At 46.5% G+C, this 18926-nt stretch overlaps 1 protein-coding gene across 6 annotated transcripts in view; it reads left to right on the plus strand.

Moving 5' to 3' along the window:
* The window catches only part of FAM135B (family with sequence similarity 135 member B), a 278477-nt gene that overhangs the window by 233853 nt on the left and 25698 nt on the right, over positions 1-18926 (plus strand). For all 6 annotated transcript variants that reach the window (XR_013824617.1, XM_079901950.1, XM_079901951.1 and 3 more), the window contains 5 exons: positions 1877-2030; positions 4101-4150; positions 10548-10703; positions 11654-11727; positions 15968-16122. Coding sequence is in view for 5 of the 6 variants with exons in the window: in XM_079901950.1 (XP_079758076.1) it covers positions 1877-2030; positions 4101-4150; positions 10548-10703; positions 11654-11727; positions 15968-16122 (589 nt within the window). In the remaining variant the exon portion in view is untranslated. The remainder of the gene's footprint in view (positions 1-1876; positions 2031-4100; positions 4151-10547; positions 10704-11653; positions 11728-15967; positions 16123-18926) is intronic.

Here is an 18926-nt window from a genome sequence, read left to right on the forward strand (position 1 = left end):
ACTGTACTGGCTTCTGATCTTAATAGGAAAGATGAGAAATGGGAATATGCAAGTTACCCTGAGTGTCTGGCAACCACAGATGTCCTGACTGAATTTTCTGCTTATGAAACGGAAAAGTCTTTTTATGACAAAGCTTGTTGAATGTCTCTGTTACGTTCAAATCAGAAAGGACCTCATAACGTAAAGCCAGGTTTAATTTGAGGCACTGGGGAGTGAAGGGTACTGTTGAGACTTTCTCTGGGGAGTTCTGTGGTGCCCAGTTTCTATCTTCAGGCCTGAATCACTCCTTCCTCATTCTACCAAGGGTGATGGTGGCCAACTGCATATGGCCAAGTCCCTCTCTGGGAATTGCCCTGTCTGGGAGAGCTGCCGACCAAGGTCACACCTCTTCCCCGAGGTAACCCATGCCCAGTGACGGTCAGTGCATGGGTACAAAGACCTGGCCCCCGTCTCAAGGCCAGACAGCTGCAGGTCCAGAGCTCCCCCTGGGATCGACTGAGGCCCCTGTGCCTGCACGACGGCGCAGTGCACCTCCTCCCTCTGCCCCACCCTACTCTCCCATGGTCGTTGCTCCCAAGAGCACACGCCATGACCTTCCTGCAGGCCAATCTCTGTCTTGCAGTCTTTCTCCCGGGGAACGAATCTAAGACCGTCTCAGAGTGAGGTGACAGCAGACCTGAGACTTCCATCCGGGTTTCCTAATTTGTACCACCTTGCATGCCGTGACCCAACTATCGTGATGCGGTGATGAGAGCGAATATAATTATACCCAGCACTGTCTGCCTTCATGGAACCACTGGGGCTACAGATGGAGTTCAGGGGGCTCCTGACCCTTATCAGACCTGTCCTGCCCCCACGGGACCAACTCAACCCTCTCAGATGGCAGCAAAGAAAAAAGGAAACAAAGGAAGCAAGAGGCTGCCACATCGGCAACTATGCGAGTCAACTCACAGAAACCAAGAGGATGCAATTCCACCAACACTGCCCCTGGCGCTTCTCCCAGCAGGACAGGCTAGGAAGCCCTGGATGGGTCATGAACAGACATTTGCTTGCGCTCCTCTCATCCACGTGAGCAGTAGATTCCTACGTCCATGGAATTCTCAAGCTTACTACTCAGTGCCTCCCTTTTTCTGCCCAAACCCATCCTGGTGAGATTTCCTTCTTCTGTTCTTAAAACAAATCCTTCCTGAAATTCACCCCAAGCCATCCTTCTCTAGTGGGGTTGCAGGGAAGTCAGAACTGTCCTGGTCCTTCTTTTTCATCATGTCTGGGCCTCCAAGTAAACTGTAGACTTAAGCATCTTTTCCTTATCAGACAAACGACACGTGTGGAATTCTACTGCTGTAATGCGTCCTACAGCTACCAACACAGTAGAATGTACAGAGCATTCTCACACTGCGTGGGCACATCCACAGTCTCTTACACATCCAACACTGAGAACTGCAACTCACAACTGCTTCCTATTTTACAGCAAAGCATTTTTCTCCTTCTCAGCACCGTGTGCTCTTCATCCATCAATACAAAGGTCTTTCTAAATGCCTCATCTCCCTGTGAAAAGGAGCCCACCTCAGTCTGTCCCATGGCTTCTTCTTACAGTGGCAAGAGAAAGAGGCTTATAAGTGGGTGACATTCAGTTGCCCCAAACCTGCGAGGTCTGTGTCCTCATCATCACCATCATCTAATATTATTATTACTATTATTATTTTAATTTGAACACAGTAAGATAGGGGCTTGGCCAGGTTCACCAGTTTCCCCATACAGAGGGAGAGGGAAGACATTCCAGCTCTTCTGTTGGCATCTTGAAGCGCTTCCCCATTTTGCTCAGGACCTGGCCACGTGGGTAGCCGTCAGCTTGCGTTTCTGTTTCCCCCTGCAGGGGAGCTTCTACGTGCCCTCTGACAACTGCATGCAGCATGCTTACAAGTGGCACCGGGACGTGTGCTTCCTGCTCTTACACGCCTACCGGGGACTCCGTGCCTACTTCCTGACCATCATGAGGGACATCCCTGAGCTGCCACGCATGGAGCTGGGTAAGGGGCTGGGCACAGGGGAAACCTCACCCCAGCAGCCGACCGAACTTCCTCTTTTGGACTGGGGCTTGAGAAAAGTCAGCATGCTCTTGTAAATGTCATAGTAGCAAGCACCGTTTCAGATTTTTTTTTTTTTTTTTGTATTCGACATCACTCTAGCCGGAGAAAATCTTGGACGTGCCGATGCAGGGAGAAAGGACGCAAGCACCTCGAGTCACATTCATTTACTCATTCATTCATCCACGAAGCATTTATTAAACACCTACTACCCACCTGGTGCTGTGGGCACATGATGTGGAGTTGCTTTCTAAGGGAAAATGCCTGTTGACAGCCTTTTTCTTAATTAGGCTGTAGTTACTGTATTGCAACTTACAAGAGTATAAAACAGTCCTACATTTATATATGTAGGTATTTCTACATATATATATATTTCATCTGGATGACATTAGCAAGCTCTCAGTAGTCACCATATTTGGTTTTGGTTTTCTGGGGGTGAATCGCTTCTTGTCCATCATCAGACATCATGGTCATTGGGCCTCATCCCTCTTGATTGACAGACGGTGGAACTGAAGCTCAGAGAGGTGAAATGACTGCTCAGGGTCACGGTGTGTGGCACAACAAGGCAGGAGCACAGAGATTCTTCAGTGATGCCCGGGGCAGAGTCTTTATATCGGGTCACACTCATTTACAGCAGGTGGTGGGTTGTGGTTTTGCTCAAAGTCTTCTAATGAGGCCCTTTGCCCCTAGAACAAAAGCCAGGTCCTTAGCCTGGTATTCAAGGGTAATAACAATCCTGCCGGGAAGGAACCTCAACTTCCCTCCCTGCACCCTGAGACCTTCCTTGCGGAGAAAATCATGCTCTGGCAGTATTGATGGCCTTGTGCATGATCCGTTATTACACTGAACACACCACACAGCAATCATTTATTTGCATGTTTCTTTTCCCCGCTAGACTGGGGGTCTTGGAGGGCAGAAGACCCCCAGATCCCTCACACACAGTGCCTAGCGCGCAGGATGAAGGAGTAGGGGCAACGTTGTTGTTGTTGCATGGATTTCTGGTGCCGTCTTACCATCTGGCTTTGTCAGCTCTAATGCCCTCTTTGAAGCACGTGATCTTGGAGTTGAAATTTTTCAGGTCAGATGCACTCACAGGAGACCCACACAGTTCAGAGCCAGTTTAGCTCAGGGGTAGAATGAAAACAGTGTCTTAGCAGTTGGCTTCTTCCTTCGACTTTTTTTTTTTTTTTTTTAACCCAAAGGAACTGAATTTATTTGTTCATTCACTCACTCACCATATTTTGTTGAATGTTTACTGTGTGCATGGGTATACCGTGCCAGGCCCCAAGCGCACAGCCATGATCAGTGATAAAAGTGCATTATGCCTCGTGGGGCTCACAGAGCTGAGGACAGCTGCTGGGCGGGCAGCATGTGCTCATCTGTGAGCGTCGGCCACAGGCAAGGTCTGACCACAGCCTCACGGAACTAGGGGAAAGTTCAAACCCAGGCAAAGCTGCGACCAGGAAACCACAAGTGGCCAGAGTCCACCCCGTTCAAGCTGTAAGATGGCGGGGCTGCGGGCTTCTCTGTTGCTGGTGTGGAAGGCTGGGACGAGTTGGTGGCGCTGAGCAGTAGTCTTAGCTCTGCTACCCCGTTTCCCTGGACTTCTGAACATCCACCTGTATGAAGGACCTACAGATCCAGGTCCTAGATGTGTCACACAGACGTGTGTGTACGTGCGCGTGCCCGCACGTGCTACATACCCGCAAAAGCACAACAGAATGTGGAATCACCTTGGACCACGCAAAGTGAACGTGGGGCTCTCCTGTTTCTCAGAAATGCATCCATGGAACAATGTTGACCTTTATCTGGTGAGAAGCCACATGGCTCCAAATCACCCTCTTTATAAACAGGACCCTTTAGACAGAGTAGAGAAGGAAAGTCCACAGAAGCTGTATTTTTTTCTGTGACGTCAATGCCGACTTGAAATCTGTGCTCCGTTCATTCCGTTAACAAATTCTGCATTTCAGTGTGTGTCCATTTAATTGTGTGGGTTTTTTTTTTCTTTCCTAGAGTCACTTGCTGTTGAAGAAACACTCTCTCAGCTGTGCTCAGAGCTACAGGTAATTAGGAAACTGACTTCTTAGTTCTGAATGGCAGTAGTTATGTGGGGCAAACATAGTTGCTTGCTTGGTGTAGAAATCGGAGATGAAAAGACACGACTGGTTACCTCACGTTAGATCTTAAACTGAAGAAATACTCTTCCATCCACTGCCCTAAATCATTGTGTCTCTTAGACACCTGTCGTGTGCCTGGCCATGTGCTAGATATTTTGAAAAACACCAAACAGGTTAACAGGTCTTGGTTTCCCTGACATTCACACTTTTTATTTGTCTATTAACCATGCATCTAACAAACGTTTACTGACTACGGGCTGTGTGCTTCTCACGGAGGGTGACAGAAACCTTGCACCCGTGCTCAGATGGCTCACACGTGGCAGGAGGCCAGCTTCCATGAAGATGATGATTTTGAAAACAGTGCTTTGCATTTGCCCAAAGTTCATCAATCACGTATTAAGAGTACGTGCTTAGTGAGCACTTGGCAAACGCACGCTGTTCTGTTATTTACAGTCTCTGGAACGCTTTCACATCCCATTGCGTTGGACGGTCTGGGTGAGCACGGCTATCCTCCTGTAACGAGAGTCAGATGAGGTGGAAAGGAGTGTGTAGCTCAGGGTCGGTGACACAGCTAATCCATGCTCAGAGCAGGACTCACGAGACTGTCTCATTGCAAACTTGGCGTTTCTGTCCTTTAAACCACTGTTTCTGTCTCATCCCTGGCCTCTCAGTAGAAACACATTTGGACTTTAGACGCACCCTGGCCTGGGTCCCATCTAAACAGGTTGAAACAGAGTAGATGGGAGTAGAGCTCAGGGATTTGCATTTTCATTACAAGTTCCCCAGATGAATCAAAACCACAGTGAGATAGCATCTCACACCTGTTAGAACAGCTCTCATCAAAAAGACAAGGGGTAAGTGCTGGCGAGGGTGTGGAGAAAAGGGGACCCTCGTGCGCTGTTGGTGGGAATGAAAATCCGTGCAGCTACTGGGGAGGACAGTATGGAGTTTCCTCAAAAAACTAAAAAACAGAACTACCATACGATCTAGCAATCCCAGTTCTGGGTATTTATTTTAAGGAAATGAAATCGCTATCTTGAAGAGGTATCTGCACCCCCATGTCCATTGTAGCATTATATACAATAGCCAAGACATGGAAGAAACCTGAGTGTCCACCCAAAGGCGTAAAGAAAATGCAGTGTGTCTGTGTGCAGTGGAATAGTATACAGCCATCAAAAAGAACGGAATCTTGCCATTTGTGACAACATGGATGAACCTTGAGGGCATGATGCTAAGTGAACTAAGTCATTCAGAGAAAGACAAATACTGTATGATCTCACTTATATGTGGAATCTAAAAACAAAAAAAAAGCTCATAGAAACAGAGACCATATTGGTGGTTGCCAGGGACGATGGGGGGAGGTGAGGGAAATGGGTGAAGGTGGTCAAAAGGTATAAGCCTCCAGTTATAAGTAAGTTCTGGGGATACAGCATGGTGATTATAGTTAACAATACTGTATTATATATTTTAAATTTACCAAGAGAGTAGATCCTAAAAGTTCTCATCACAAGAAAAAGAAAATTGTAACTATGTGAGGTGATAGGTGTATTAAGTAACCTTATTGTGGCCGTCATGTCGCAGTATGTACACGTATCATTATGCTGTAGCCCTGAAACGTACAAATGCACCAGGGGTTCCCCCACTGCAGCCTGCGAGTGCAGGGGGAGACATGGATATGCCCCCATGCGTTTGGCCACAAGCAGACACAAAGGAGCATCATGGTCCCTGAACCACTAAGGGATAGGCCGGGGGCCTGAACCCAAGGCCATCTGCGAGCCACTGCAATACTGATGCATCTGGTCCCTGCAGTGGTTCAGGCCACAGCTCGGGCTACCAATGAGTTCTTAGATATATTTCATGAAAACCCAGCGGGTTGCCTGCTTCCTTTGGTACCGGCCCCCAAACTGCAGGGAAAAGGCCCCTGGTTTTGAGTGACGGTGTTGCCTCAGGCTTTATTCGGTACAAAGCAACCAAATTAGCTGACTGCTGCAGGGATGCAGCTGGGTGACACGGAGGGAGAGGGGGAGTCTGGGAGGAGCACAGCCTGGTCTGCGGTTTTTTAAAGGGCTGGCCTGGTGCTGGGAGTGAAAGAAACAAAGCTTCCTCCCTGCCCCCCGCCTCCCCAAAAGGCACATTCACAGCCCACAGAACTTTTAGAGGCAGGACATCGCCACCTAGTGGTCAACCAAGCACATGGTCACAAAAGCATCCATCTCAAGGACGGATTGGACAGTGGAAACTGTTTCAGGTGATTTAAGACAATTTAAAAACATAGAGCTCTACACTCATGGAGTAGTTCACCTGCACCTTTACTCTGTGTGAACCTTATACACATTTCTTAAGCACCTACGGTGTGCCAGCTACTCTGCTATTTGTTGGGAATACAACCGAGATGGCAGAGAGCTTCCCAGGACTAACAGCCTGGGGTGAAACAGATTTGTTCACGCAGGAGGCGCGAGCTCTCCATAGCATCAGTGCTGGACCAGGAAGTGTAAGACGAGGGGCCTGTGTGAGCACCGGAGGCTCTAGGTGGCATTAGGAGTGAGGCAGGGAGGGAACAACCATGCAAAGCCAGGGTGAGACTCGACCTGACGGAAGCACCGTGGGTGCTCGGGGCCCAGGACGGCTGCAGAGAGAGCCTTTGAAGCCAGTTTTGGGGGTCTGGGCTGGAAAGGTGATTGGATCCCACGATCGGGATCCCCGCTGTGCAGCCTGATTAGAAAAGGGATGGCTTGTGCTCTCCGTAACGGGTGGAAAGGTTCTAATGAAACTCAGCAAACAGGTTCAAATCATGTTGAGTGTCTACCAGACAGCAATGGAAAAATCCTGGTGTCTGAGTCCTACCCTCAGAGATGGGCCCAAACGCTTTACCGTCTCCCAGTGATTCAGCATGCAGCCAGGAGTGAGGCCCATGGTGAGAGAACGCGGCTAGCTCAGGGCGTATAAAGCAGACTTTTCTCCACCTGACACCTGCTTACCTTGAAGATGCAACGCAGGCATCACCTCCTCCGGGAAGCCTTCCATGACCCTTTCACAGCACTCAGGACGTATCTCTTTCACAGTACTTTGTAGGTCTAACTATCGAAATAAATAGCTGTAACTGGACCATGTGCCCCTTCCAGGACTGGACATACTTATCTTTGGCTTCCCAGAGCTCAGCATACTCCAAGTTCAGACTTCAGTAAACAGAGCAAGGGGCGGAGGTGGTGAGTCAATGAGCAAAGGAGCGTGGCTAGACCCAGATGAAAAGCACGGCAGGGGGGGCTGTATATTTTTCAGGAGCTTCACCTGAAATGGCACTGGGTCCAGACTGCCTCCTTGTCGGCGTGAAGGGCTTCTCTTTTTCTTGCCAGAGAGACCCTTCCACACCCATCATCTGTACCTGAACAGGCCCAGGCCTCTGTGAGAGCAGGAAGGTCCTCTTGTGGCTTCATTAGAAGCTTCCTCAATCTTACCTGGAACCATTGCTGTCATCAGCTCGGGGAAGAAAATAGTGCTCCCGCAGACACATTCAATGAATGACTTTTCCTTTCCTCTCTGGGGGCTGAGCTCAGAATTCATGCTGTGTTTGCCAGAATTGCTGGAGTGGACAGTGGGGAGAGCCGTGGGTGTCAGGGCGAGAAGGCCAGTAAAGGAAGTCCAGTTCCTAAGGCACGGGTGCCTCTCACTGATGCAAAGTCACCAGCGGACTCAATAAAGAGTTACCGAGTTTCCATCATCCATCGGCCACGGCGTAGGTACCGAGAATACTGAGAAAGCTAAAGCTTGGGGTGCAGGCAAAGGAGGGTACCGAAGCACCATATGGCAAGTGTACCATGAGAGTAGTCTGTGCAAGGTCAAGTAGACCGCAAGGAGAAGGGAGGCTAGGCCTACACGTGGCACACGATAGAAGTTCTGAAAGAACCATCAGGAGCAAGAGTGACTGCACGGGCTTCTGAAACAGTTACCTGGTGGAGAACAGACAAGTCCGAAGTGGTGAAGAGAGGGAGAAAGGAGATTGGAAGAGGCAGGAGGCCTTCCAAGGAGAACGTGCAGCCCGATCAAGGCCCTGGTGCTTGGAAAGAGCTGTGTGTTCAGGTTGCTGTGGCCGGAGCCATGGGCGGCACTGCGCCAGAGGGACGGCCGGGAACGTCGTCAGGGGCAGAAAGGTGTCCGGTGCTGATGCAGGAGCTTGGCAGTGAGGGTAACGTGTTGGAGAATGTCAAGATAAGCCACTAATAGACCATCTAAAAGCCTTACTCTCCAGCCTCGAGGTTTTCCAGTGGCCAGTCACATCCCCTACTCTCCCCAACCCAATCCTTCCTTCTCTGCCTCTTAAGACTTTGGGCCATGCATTATGGGACTGAACCAAGAGTGGACGTTCCATGTTTGGTCCCTGTCTCCCAGCAGAGCCAGTGATGGAAACAGTGCTTCTATCAGAAGACAGGGCCATTCTCTCGTTTTGGAGTTTTGTAGCTTGTGCTGTCGCCAAAGACTGATCTTTCCTCTTGGAAGAAGCAGCTTAGAGACGCTGCAGGTGAATGATGCCTTGTACCCGGAAGCTAGTCATTAATTACAAAGCCGCAATACCCAACAATTAAAGAGCCCTACAGAGTGTCAAATTCCTTCTTCTCTGTTTTTCTTTTTTTTTTTTCGGTACGCAGGCCTCACTGCTGTGGCCTCTCCCGTTGCGGAGCACAGGCTCCAGATGCGCAGGCTCAGTGGCCATGGCTCACGGGCCCAGCCGCTCTGCGGCATGTGGGATCCTCCCGGACCGGGGCACGAACCCGTGTCCCCTGCATCGGCAGGGGAACTCTCAACCACTGTGCCACCAGGGAAGCCCTTCTCTGTTTTTCTTACTCTCAGATGCTTTGCTCCACCCAGCATGCCTTATACTAGCATCAGCCTTTAGTCAAAGAAGAGTGAAGGGAACTTTCAGCGTTTCAAGCGAGGCTTTGAACTTAGTCTCCCCATACATTGTTACACCCGATAAAGGGTTATTTGCTTTGCACACTCATTTTGCAGATGAAGAAACTGAGGCACATGGCAAAGAAGGAGCTCAGAGATGGGTTTGAAACAGCAATGGTTGTGTGTCCTGCTGCGTCTTCTAAGACAGACACATGCCCACCACTCTTCTTTTTTTCAGTGTTCTTAAGTTGACTTTTTAAGCATATTAAGGATAAGGATGGTATAAACCTATTTTTATTGAAATACAGTTGATTTACAATATATTAGTTTCGGATATACAGCATAGTATTTGGTATTTTTACAGATTATACTAAATTTAAAGTTATGAAATATTGGCTCTACTCCTCAGGGTTAACCCACGTTCCTATCTCCTCTGGTGAAAGAGGCTCTCTGCAGGCAGAGACACTCCTTTTCTTTTGAATACATTTACTGAACTTCACTTTATTTATTTGCCGTACCCTGTGGCATGCAGAATCTTAGTTCCCCGACCAAGGATCGAACCCGGGCCCCCTGCATTGGGAGTGCCGAGTCTTAACCACTGGACCGCCAAGGAAGTCCCAAGAGACGCTCTCTAATTCATCTTTGTGCTCCCATGTATTCTAAACATGTGCCTGGGATATGGGAGATGCACATTAAATTCTTGGTGGGTAAGTGATGAAGCGTAGAATTCAGTTAGGCTTGGACCACTGGTTCTCTGGCTGTCCTCAGAGATGTGATCTCTCTTCTCACCTCTCCACAATGAAAGTTACCCCCAGGCAGACGGCTCTCGTAGTTCTAAACTGAAGCTAGCCAGAAGTCCCCGCAAGGGCTCCGGACCTCTGTAGGCTGGGTCCTTCAAGCTTTCGTTAAGACAACCTGGGATCCTTCTTAAGAAATTTGGAGTGTTGGGGGGAAGATGGTGGCGGGTCTGTTGAGCACGGCCATGTGGAAATCACCTAGCAAGTCAGATGCCGTGAGGTTATAAAGACTGTATTGTTTCTCGGGAGATGTTTTACGACGCCTACTCTGTAAAGGCAGCGTAGCGCCGGGGCTTTGTGGTGAGATGGTCTTACAGTTGAATCTCAGCTTTGTGTGACCTTGGGTGTGCTATTTCATCCTCTCTCATTTAATTTTTGTATAAAATGATGGCTACGGTAACTTTACCAAAGGTTCATTGTGGGGATTAAATAGGAAAGGGCATATAAAAACACCTAGTGTTCTACCTGCCAACTAGTAAATATTAATAAGTGGAAGCTATCATGATTGTCGAGTAATGAGTTCAGAACGTAATAGGATGCAGAGGAGAGTCCAGAGAAAGGAGAGGGATTCGTTAAAAGCTGAGAAGCCAGTGAAGACTTCAGGAGGCAGTAGCTTCATGGAGCAGAGGTCCTTTACTGCCACCCTTTTGCCTCCCCAGATGTTGAATAATCCAGAGAAGATAGCTGAGCAGATAAGTAAGGATCTTGCCCAGCTGGCCTCCCACCTGATGGCTCTGTGGACCCAATTCCTGGACACGGTGACATTACACTCCCAAGTGACCGCTTATCTCACCCAGGAGCATCACACCTTGCGGGTAAGGGGTTAAATGGTATCAGTTCTCAAATCATGCACCAGTGATCCTCAAGGAAGCTTTACAACAGTTGGCTCATTGGGCAGAATAAAAGTCGGGATGGACTTCTGTAGACCCAATACTAGCCCTTCTCCACCCTGAACTAGCAGTGAAACTTTATGAACTTCCTTCGGCTCTCCCATCTTTGCTCTACTATTCAAAAAGTACCTTCCTTGGCTACTAAGCGATAGCAAGCCCATCTCAGGGGTATGACGAAGTGCTTTGCTAGTGTTTCACAGAAGTGTCTTCACATCTACTCCATTGTTCCCAGCGCATTTTTTGCCACCAGCTTGAGTGCACAGTGGTGGGTACTAACGCATAGTAAAAGACGTTGGTCTTCTCATTTCCAGCAAGAGGACCAAATAGCCAAGTCTGCAAAGTGCTTAGCGGACACACTTGCGTGACTAGCCTTGCACGGTCTATTTCATCTGCATTTATCTATGGCCTCTGTGTTCAAGGGTCGCATATTCTAGTAGAAGAAATAAGGCCTAAATGTACAAACGACAGGACGCAAGCCGAGAGCAGATTCATAAACATGCATTCAATTGTGTCCATAAATCAGGTTTGTGCTCAGAACCAGAAAGAGAGAGGGCAGCTGGGGGTGCGTAGAAATACTAGTGTTTCAGAACCTCTGGGCTGTGGGCTAAGCTCTCCCTGATATTAATATATGTTACTTCCCTCGTTGAGCCTTAATTTCTTTTTAAAAAGTCAAGGCTAGGGACTTCCCTGGTGGTCCAGTGGTTAAGACTCTGCGCTTCCACTGTAGGCAGCACGGGTTCGATCCCTGGTCGGGAACTAAGATCCCACGTGCTGCATGGTGTGGCCAAAAATAGATAAATAATTAATTAAAAAAAAAAAAGTGAAGGCCAAACCCACCCAGTGAGTTACATTGTTTATACTATTTTATTCCTCAGGTCCGAAGGTTTTCTGAGGCCTTCTTTTATATGGAGCACCAAAAACTTGCAGTCTTGACCTTTCAGGAAAATCTGTAAGTAACCAGTTGCATGCCCACATCGTGAACCCTGAGCGCCAAGGACGTTCTTGTTCAAAGTTATTTCTTCCCTTCATCTCCAATCATGAAGGAGAGAAGTCTGCCCACCTCTGCACATTCAGGTGCATTTTCTCTGAAGGCAAAAGAGTCAGACAAATTGCAGAGGCAGGAGCTGGCAGGTGTCAGAGAAGATCAGTAGACAAAGTATTTTGTTGTTGTTGAGTATCCTTATGGTTTTGTAGACAGAATCAAGACTTCCTAGGTCCCTGAAGACATCTGTGCTGAGTCCTCTTTGCAAAATGAATTAGAAGCAGGTGGTGTGGGCACAAGCAATGTCAGAAAAAAAAAAATTCACCTGAGACTTTGCAGCAGCTATGAAATGCATTTAGCATAAGAATTAAGGCTGAACTACCTAATTAGGAGGACAGATGAATATCTAAGTTTGACTTCCTCCAGAAAAATTTTAAAAATATTCAGAAAGGGGCTTCCCTGGTGGCGCAGTGGTTGGGAGTCCGCCTGCCGATGCAGGGGACACGGGTTCGTGCCCCGGTCCGGGAAGATCCCACATGCCGCGGAGCGGCTGGGACCGTGAGCCATGGCCGCTGAGCCTGCGCGTCCGGAGCCTGTGCTCCATAATGGGAGGGGCCCCAGCAGTGAGAAGCCCGCATACTGAAAAAAAAAAAATCATAAAAGTCAAAGGGTTGACATAAGATGAGGTCATTGTCTCTCATTGTAGATTTCACTTGTGGGCACAATCAGTGCTTCCTCCAAGATGTCTGGCCGTGGCTACACAAGTCCAAGCATTTCTTTGGGTTTCTGAATAGTACGTTTGCCTCCGAACTAAATGTGGATGGAATAGTGTTTGAGATGCTATAGTAAACCCAGCAGGAGAAACACTTGAAATCCATCCATCACTTAGGACAGACGCGACGATCTTTTCACCTTCATCTTTATAACCTTATTTTCTCCCCACACTTAATTCTAGTTGGAAAGTTACAGCAATGTTGAAGTTTGCCTCATGGATTCTGAAATTGAGAGGGGCACCAAAGAAAACATATCTCATGTTAAAATGGCTTTTCTAGAAATATCTAGAGTCACTCGCTCATGCATTCATTCATTCAGTCCAGCCCCCTGCTAGAACCAACTGTATTTTTTAAAATGAAAATTGGGAGAGTTAATTTGGCAAATATAAGCATCACTTTGAGGACCACTGAGCAACGCACTGCAATTCAAGACTACTGCAGGACATCTGATTCCAAATCACCACAACGATATGTAAACCTCAGACCGCCAGGCCCTGGCTGCGTTCCCAAGGAGTGTGAACACACAAGGAGGTGACAGACACATAGGCAGCTAGCGTCCTGGAAGAGTTTTGTTGGAATGACAACCACTTGTACAAAGTACAGATGATATGGTATCCGGGAGACCTGGGTTCAAAATCCTGCTCCTCTACTCACAGCAGATCCTTGAGAGAATTAATTTTCTGCTTGTTTGTTTGTTTGTTTTTTCCCTGAAGCTCACCTAGTCTTGTTTCCTTAAAATGGGTAGGATAATAGTTGTGAGGGTCACATGAGAACATCCATGCACAGGACCCGACCTGGGGCAGCTGCAGACTCTGCTCAGAAAGAGTTAGGTGATGCCTGATGACTTGCACAAATGTTTGCTCTTCACATAGACACTGGGGAACAGAATAAAGATGTTCTCCCCATGGGTCACTCATTCTAGTGGAGAGACAGGCAAGAAGTACATGATATCATTTCAGATAGTGATCAGTAAAGAAAAACACATCAAGGTAAGGACCTAGAAAATTATGAGAAGAGGTATGGCCAGGGTCCTCATAAATGTTTCACAACTAGCTCTCAGGAAAGCGAAAACAAACAAAAAAACCTCCAGTCTGTAGTGTTTGCCAATTGCCATGTGTCATGCTCCCACCATAGTCAATTTCAAGCCAGGGATGTGTTAGCACTGAATGTGGATTCAGGAAGAGATGTAAGCAGCTGGCTCTCGCAAGCCAATATGAACTGGCTCCAGCACTTCATCTTACTTCATTGGAACCTTATGCCCCGTGATGAGCAGTTCTCCATTTTCCCCTCTCCCAACCCGTGGCAACCACCCCTCCCCTCTTTGATTCTAGGAATCTGACTAGTGTAGACGCCTCATGTATAGCGGAGTCATGCAATGTTTGTCCCTCTGTGACTGGCATTATTAGCGTAATATTCTCAAAATCCATCCCTGTTGTCACAGATTGCAGAATCTCCTTTTTCGAGGCTGAATAATATTCCATTGTCCCACATTTTCTCTATCCATTCATCTGTCCATGGGCAGTGAGCTTGTTTTCATACCTTGGCTGTTACGAATAGTGCTGTTATGTGCATAGGCGTGCTAATATCTCTTAAATATACTGATCTCAATTATTTGGGATAAATACTCAGAAGTGGGATTGCCAGCTCATATGGTATCTCTATTTTGAAGTTTTTGAGGAACTTCCATACTGTTTTCTACGGCAGCTGCACCATTTTGCCTTCCCCTCAACAGGGCACAAGGGTTTCAGCCTCTCCACGTACTCACCAACGCTTGTCTGTTCCAGTAACAGCCATCCTAACAGGTGTGAGGTGGTAGCTCATAGCGTACATGCCCTGGAATTTTTAGTTATTTGTTAACACGTGAGAAGCATTGTTTGAGGTGTGTCGTCACATTCACAATGTCTGTATGCTACGTTCCAGCAAGAGAGAACTCCCTGCCTGAAATAACTTAGTTCTGACTCTCCAGCACCTATCCTGTTGTATTATAATTACCTGATTAACCACCTAACTTATTCATGACTCTATAAGTTCCTAAGGTCCAGAATCAAGTTTCAATCCTCTAGGTTTACTCCCTACCCTGTGCACACCATCCTATGCACGTTGGTGTTCAATCAATATACTTTGTTAATAAGCTGAAAACTGGACCAAAAATTGATGATAGCTGAGAAGTGCAGAACTGATTGCAACAAAATTCCATTTAAATATTCAGACAGAGGTCCAAAGAATGATGAATTTGCAACGGCCTTCATGGCTTTGAGGGAGAGAATAAATTGCTTCTCTTTTTCTTTCATAGGTTAAAATCCCATTGAGAAATAAGAGGCAAATGAAATATACACATTTAATATTTATGTTAAATATACGTATATAAAATAGCATATGTGCGTACATGTCCTTCTTCATCATATTTCTTACTGAGGATGCTGGATTACAGAAGTTGCTCTGGCCTGTGCAACGTTCCACAGCTACAGCACTGTTCTCTGCGGGCAGATAATCTAAAGGGCTGGAGAGTGAGTTTGGGACTTCCAGAGTCAGGCTGCTCTAAAAACGTCTGCAGTTGGACAAAGAGACAGAAAGACAGACAGACAGAAAGTAGCTATGCGTGCTCAAGTCTTCTCCCAAACTCACCAACCCGATAAGAGCATCATCTTCGCTTGGGCAAGAGTGAGTGAGCTGGCATGGAGAAAAATGATGGGGTGTTAATAATTTTCCCTTCGTGGGGGAAAAATAAACTCTTGCCATTTTGCAGGGACTTGAGAGAAGGGAGTAAACATTTTCCACCAGCCCAGCCTTTGAACTAGGAATACTATTTATTTCAAATTCTGGAATCATATCGCTACTCGTGGAGTGATATCTGGGTCATGGAGGAGGAACAAGGGGCCTTTTAAAATCCTATAGGCAGGAAACCAGAAATATGGCTCCTGAACTAGGGGAATTGATACCCTAATCAAGGATCCTGTTGTCCACACAGCAAGCAGTAAAAAGGCAATTTTAGACGGTTCTGAATTCAGATGCCACCAAATATGATTAAGACCCTAAGTGCTATAGGTAGTTAGAGAAATAGGAGTAAAGTATATATAGATTTAGGTGTTTCCTCCAAAACACGAATTTACGATTCCTAGCCATTTAGAAACTCAGCGTCCATTCCACTAGAATGGTATTTATTACATTCTACTAATTGGTATGCGCTACATGCCCTGGGGTTTTGCCTAAACACACAATCCGTGTCAGCACCCAGAGCAGTTCTGATTCAAAGCAGACTAGGGCTTTGGGGGCTGGGTAGGTAGCTGGGAAGAAAGGGAGGGGAGACAGACAGATGACAATTGTTAGAGTCTACTGAACATCTTCTGAATGCTGTCTTGGGATAAGAGGGATGGAACAGTAAGTTTAAAACCTTTAAATCTTCCTTGAATGCTCATCGGGTCTGTGTTCCCCAGGATCCAGACCCACAGCCAGCTGTCTCTGGATGTCCGGAATTCGGAGTACCTCGCCACCATGCCCCCGCTCCCCGCAGAGTGTCTGGACATTGACGGCGACTGGAACACTCTGCCCGTTATCTTCGAGGACAGATATGTGGACTGCCCTGCCACAGGTGTGTCTTCTCTTTTGCTTTGGAAACCTCAAGGGTAGGGCTTGCCACTGGGTTCCCATCAGTTGCTCTGTTTACATCCCAGCAGCCATGGGAACAAATCAATGAAGTATTTGTCAGTTCCTAGAGGAGAAGCAAGAGCTAAGGTTAAGCTTGTTATTGGAAATGACTTTGTTGCCGTGAATGGACAAAGCAATGGAAGCCAAGGACACTTATAGCAAAGACTCCCTTTTGGACTCCTGGGGTGGAATTGTATTTAGTGCTTCAGTGTTTCCACCTGTAAGATGGGAACCAAATTCTCCCCCTCACCAGAGTCCCCTGAGAGTCAGATGGAGATCTTTTCTTATCTCAAATGTACAATTCAAATATAAATTCATTTCTGGTTGAACCTAAATGGCATTCGGTTGACATTCCTATGCGGTGCTTGCTTTATGGAACGAGCCAGGTAAAGTATTTGAGAAAGTGGGCACATAAATATATGGATTAATGGATGAACAGCTCACTTCAGGGGGAAGAGGTAACGTGTGTGTGTGTGTGTGTGTCTGTGTGTGCAGATTGCAATCTGTTTTGCTGGGGCTGCACGGAGTTTGTTAATGAACTGACCCATCAACTGGAAGGAGCCTAGTGCAAACTGCAGAGAGAATGTCCGTTCCCTGTCCCCTGCACAGCCCTGCTCATGGAAACACAACAAGCTCGTACAAATGACAGAGCTGAAAGAGACCCATGATCCCTTAAAGGACCAAACTATGCCAGCCCCTATGCTGGAGGTTTTATGAGCTTTCTCTCTTTAACCCCATAAACAACCTCAGAAGTCTATTTAACAGAGAAAAACTGAGGCACAAAGAGGGTAAATGTTAATCCAAGATGACCCAGCTTGTAAAAGCCAGCATTCAAAGCCGAGTCACTGCAGTGCCAAAGCCCGTGTCGGCTTGTCATCTCTGGGCAAAATATTTTTTAAACCCTTCTATTGGGGTGCCCATCATTAAAGGAGGGGCCCCTTAAATTTCAGAGTTTCCGCAATCTGAGATTTGTAGGATGTTTAAAAAAGTCTAGGTGACTTCCAAGGGCTGCAACGTTGCAAACCAAGGATGTTATTCGGTGTTCGGTTGTACCCTGACATCTAGTGTCTACGCTCTGTATGACGGCTTGACTGCTGTGAGCTCCAGAGATGGCAGCCAACCAGCTGCTCACAACGATCTCAATACTCCCTAGTGGCCTATATAGGAAAAGAATCTAAACAAAAAAATAAAACAGTGGATATATGTATATGTATAACTGAGTCACTGTGCTGTACACCTGAAACTAACACAATGTTGTAAATGACCTATACTCCAATAAAGGTAAAAAATAAATAAACAAATAAATAAATAAAATTTGGCATATATATATAGAAAGAAAAAAAAAGCTCAGAACATTGGATTGAGACTGTGTGTGTGTGTGTGTGTACATATGTACATACGTTGATCTTCACTGTAGTTATATGATTGAACTACAGAAAATTTGAACAGTTAGAGAAGATATTTAAAATAAGCACCCACTCTCAGACCCCCAATACTATCATTATTAGACTTCAGCTCACCTTCCAGTCTTCCTTTTACATGCATGTTCATAGGTGCTCTAGTGGGTATACATCTCAGTCCCCCAGCTCACATGTGCTCTATGTACCATCGCATAGCTTTATGTTTTATAAACCAACCACATTTCAGCTGAGCCCCATCCCTCCTGCAGCTTTAGCTGGAAAGTCAATCTCAGCCTTTCTGGGGCTCCCTGACAACCCTCTTTACTGCCCATCACGTCACTGCCCTAGAGTTCCACAGCGGCAAGACATTGTTAGGGGAGGTCTTTCTAGGGCCATCTGCCCACGCAGGTCCCTGGAAGCCATGCACCGTCCACATCTACAGAGCATTTTAGGACCGGCATTGCTTTACAACTTCTGTTATGTGCTTTGGACATGGGACTCGGCCGAGGCTAGGACCCCAGCATTTACGGTCACATCTCCCTGGAAGAACCCCGAGGCAGTTACTCTCAGAGGCCTGGATACTCCCCCAAGGCTTCCCTCACACGCCTCTCACCTGATCCATCCCCATCCCCAAAACTACTTTTACAGAGTCACCTATATCCATGCTCAAACCCCAAAGATATTCTTATTTTTGAAAATTTTATTGAAGTAGTTGATTTACAATGTTGTGTTAGTTTCAGGTGTACAGCAAAGTGATTCAGTTATATATACACATATCTATGTAAATATATATAGTCTTTTTTTACATTTTCTTCCATTATAGGTTTTTACAAGATATTGAGTATAGTTCCCAGCGCTACACAGTAGGTCCTTGTTGGTTATCTATTTTATATATAGTAGTGTGCATATTTTAATCCCAAACTCCTAATTTATCTCTCTCCTCCTCCCCTCTGGTGACCCTAAGTTTGTTTTCTATGTCTGTGAGTCTGTTTCCCAAAGCTATTCTTGAGGTTCTTGCTGTTTTACACTTTACTTTGGTGATGCTTTAATCCTGGAGCAAAAGTATTAGTGAATAAAGAATTATTTTCTTATTCCTCAAGGGCTTGGTGGCCTTAATTTTTATAATTTGCAATGAAGTTTTTGGGTTTGTATTCCATTCTTTTAGTGTAGTGGAAAAAGGGAAAGAAAAGAATTTCGTTTTCATACTAAAATTGTAATGTTTCTTCATGGTCTGCTGTAGGACTGTGGCTGGAATACTTAACCTGTACCAGGAACTTGCAAATTCTGTCTATATGATCTGTAATCCCTTCTCTCACCCACCCCCTCACTCTCCTGTCCCAAGGCAATT

Source organism: Stenella coeruleoalba (genome assembly GCF_951394435.1).
Source record: "Stenella coeruleoalba genome assembly, chromosome: 17".
NCBI classification, from domain to species: Eukaryota; Metazoa; Chordata; class Mammalia; order Artiodactyla; family Delphinidae; genus Stenella; species Stenella coeruleoalba.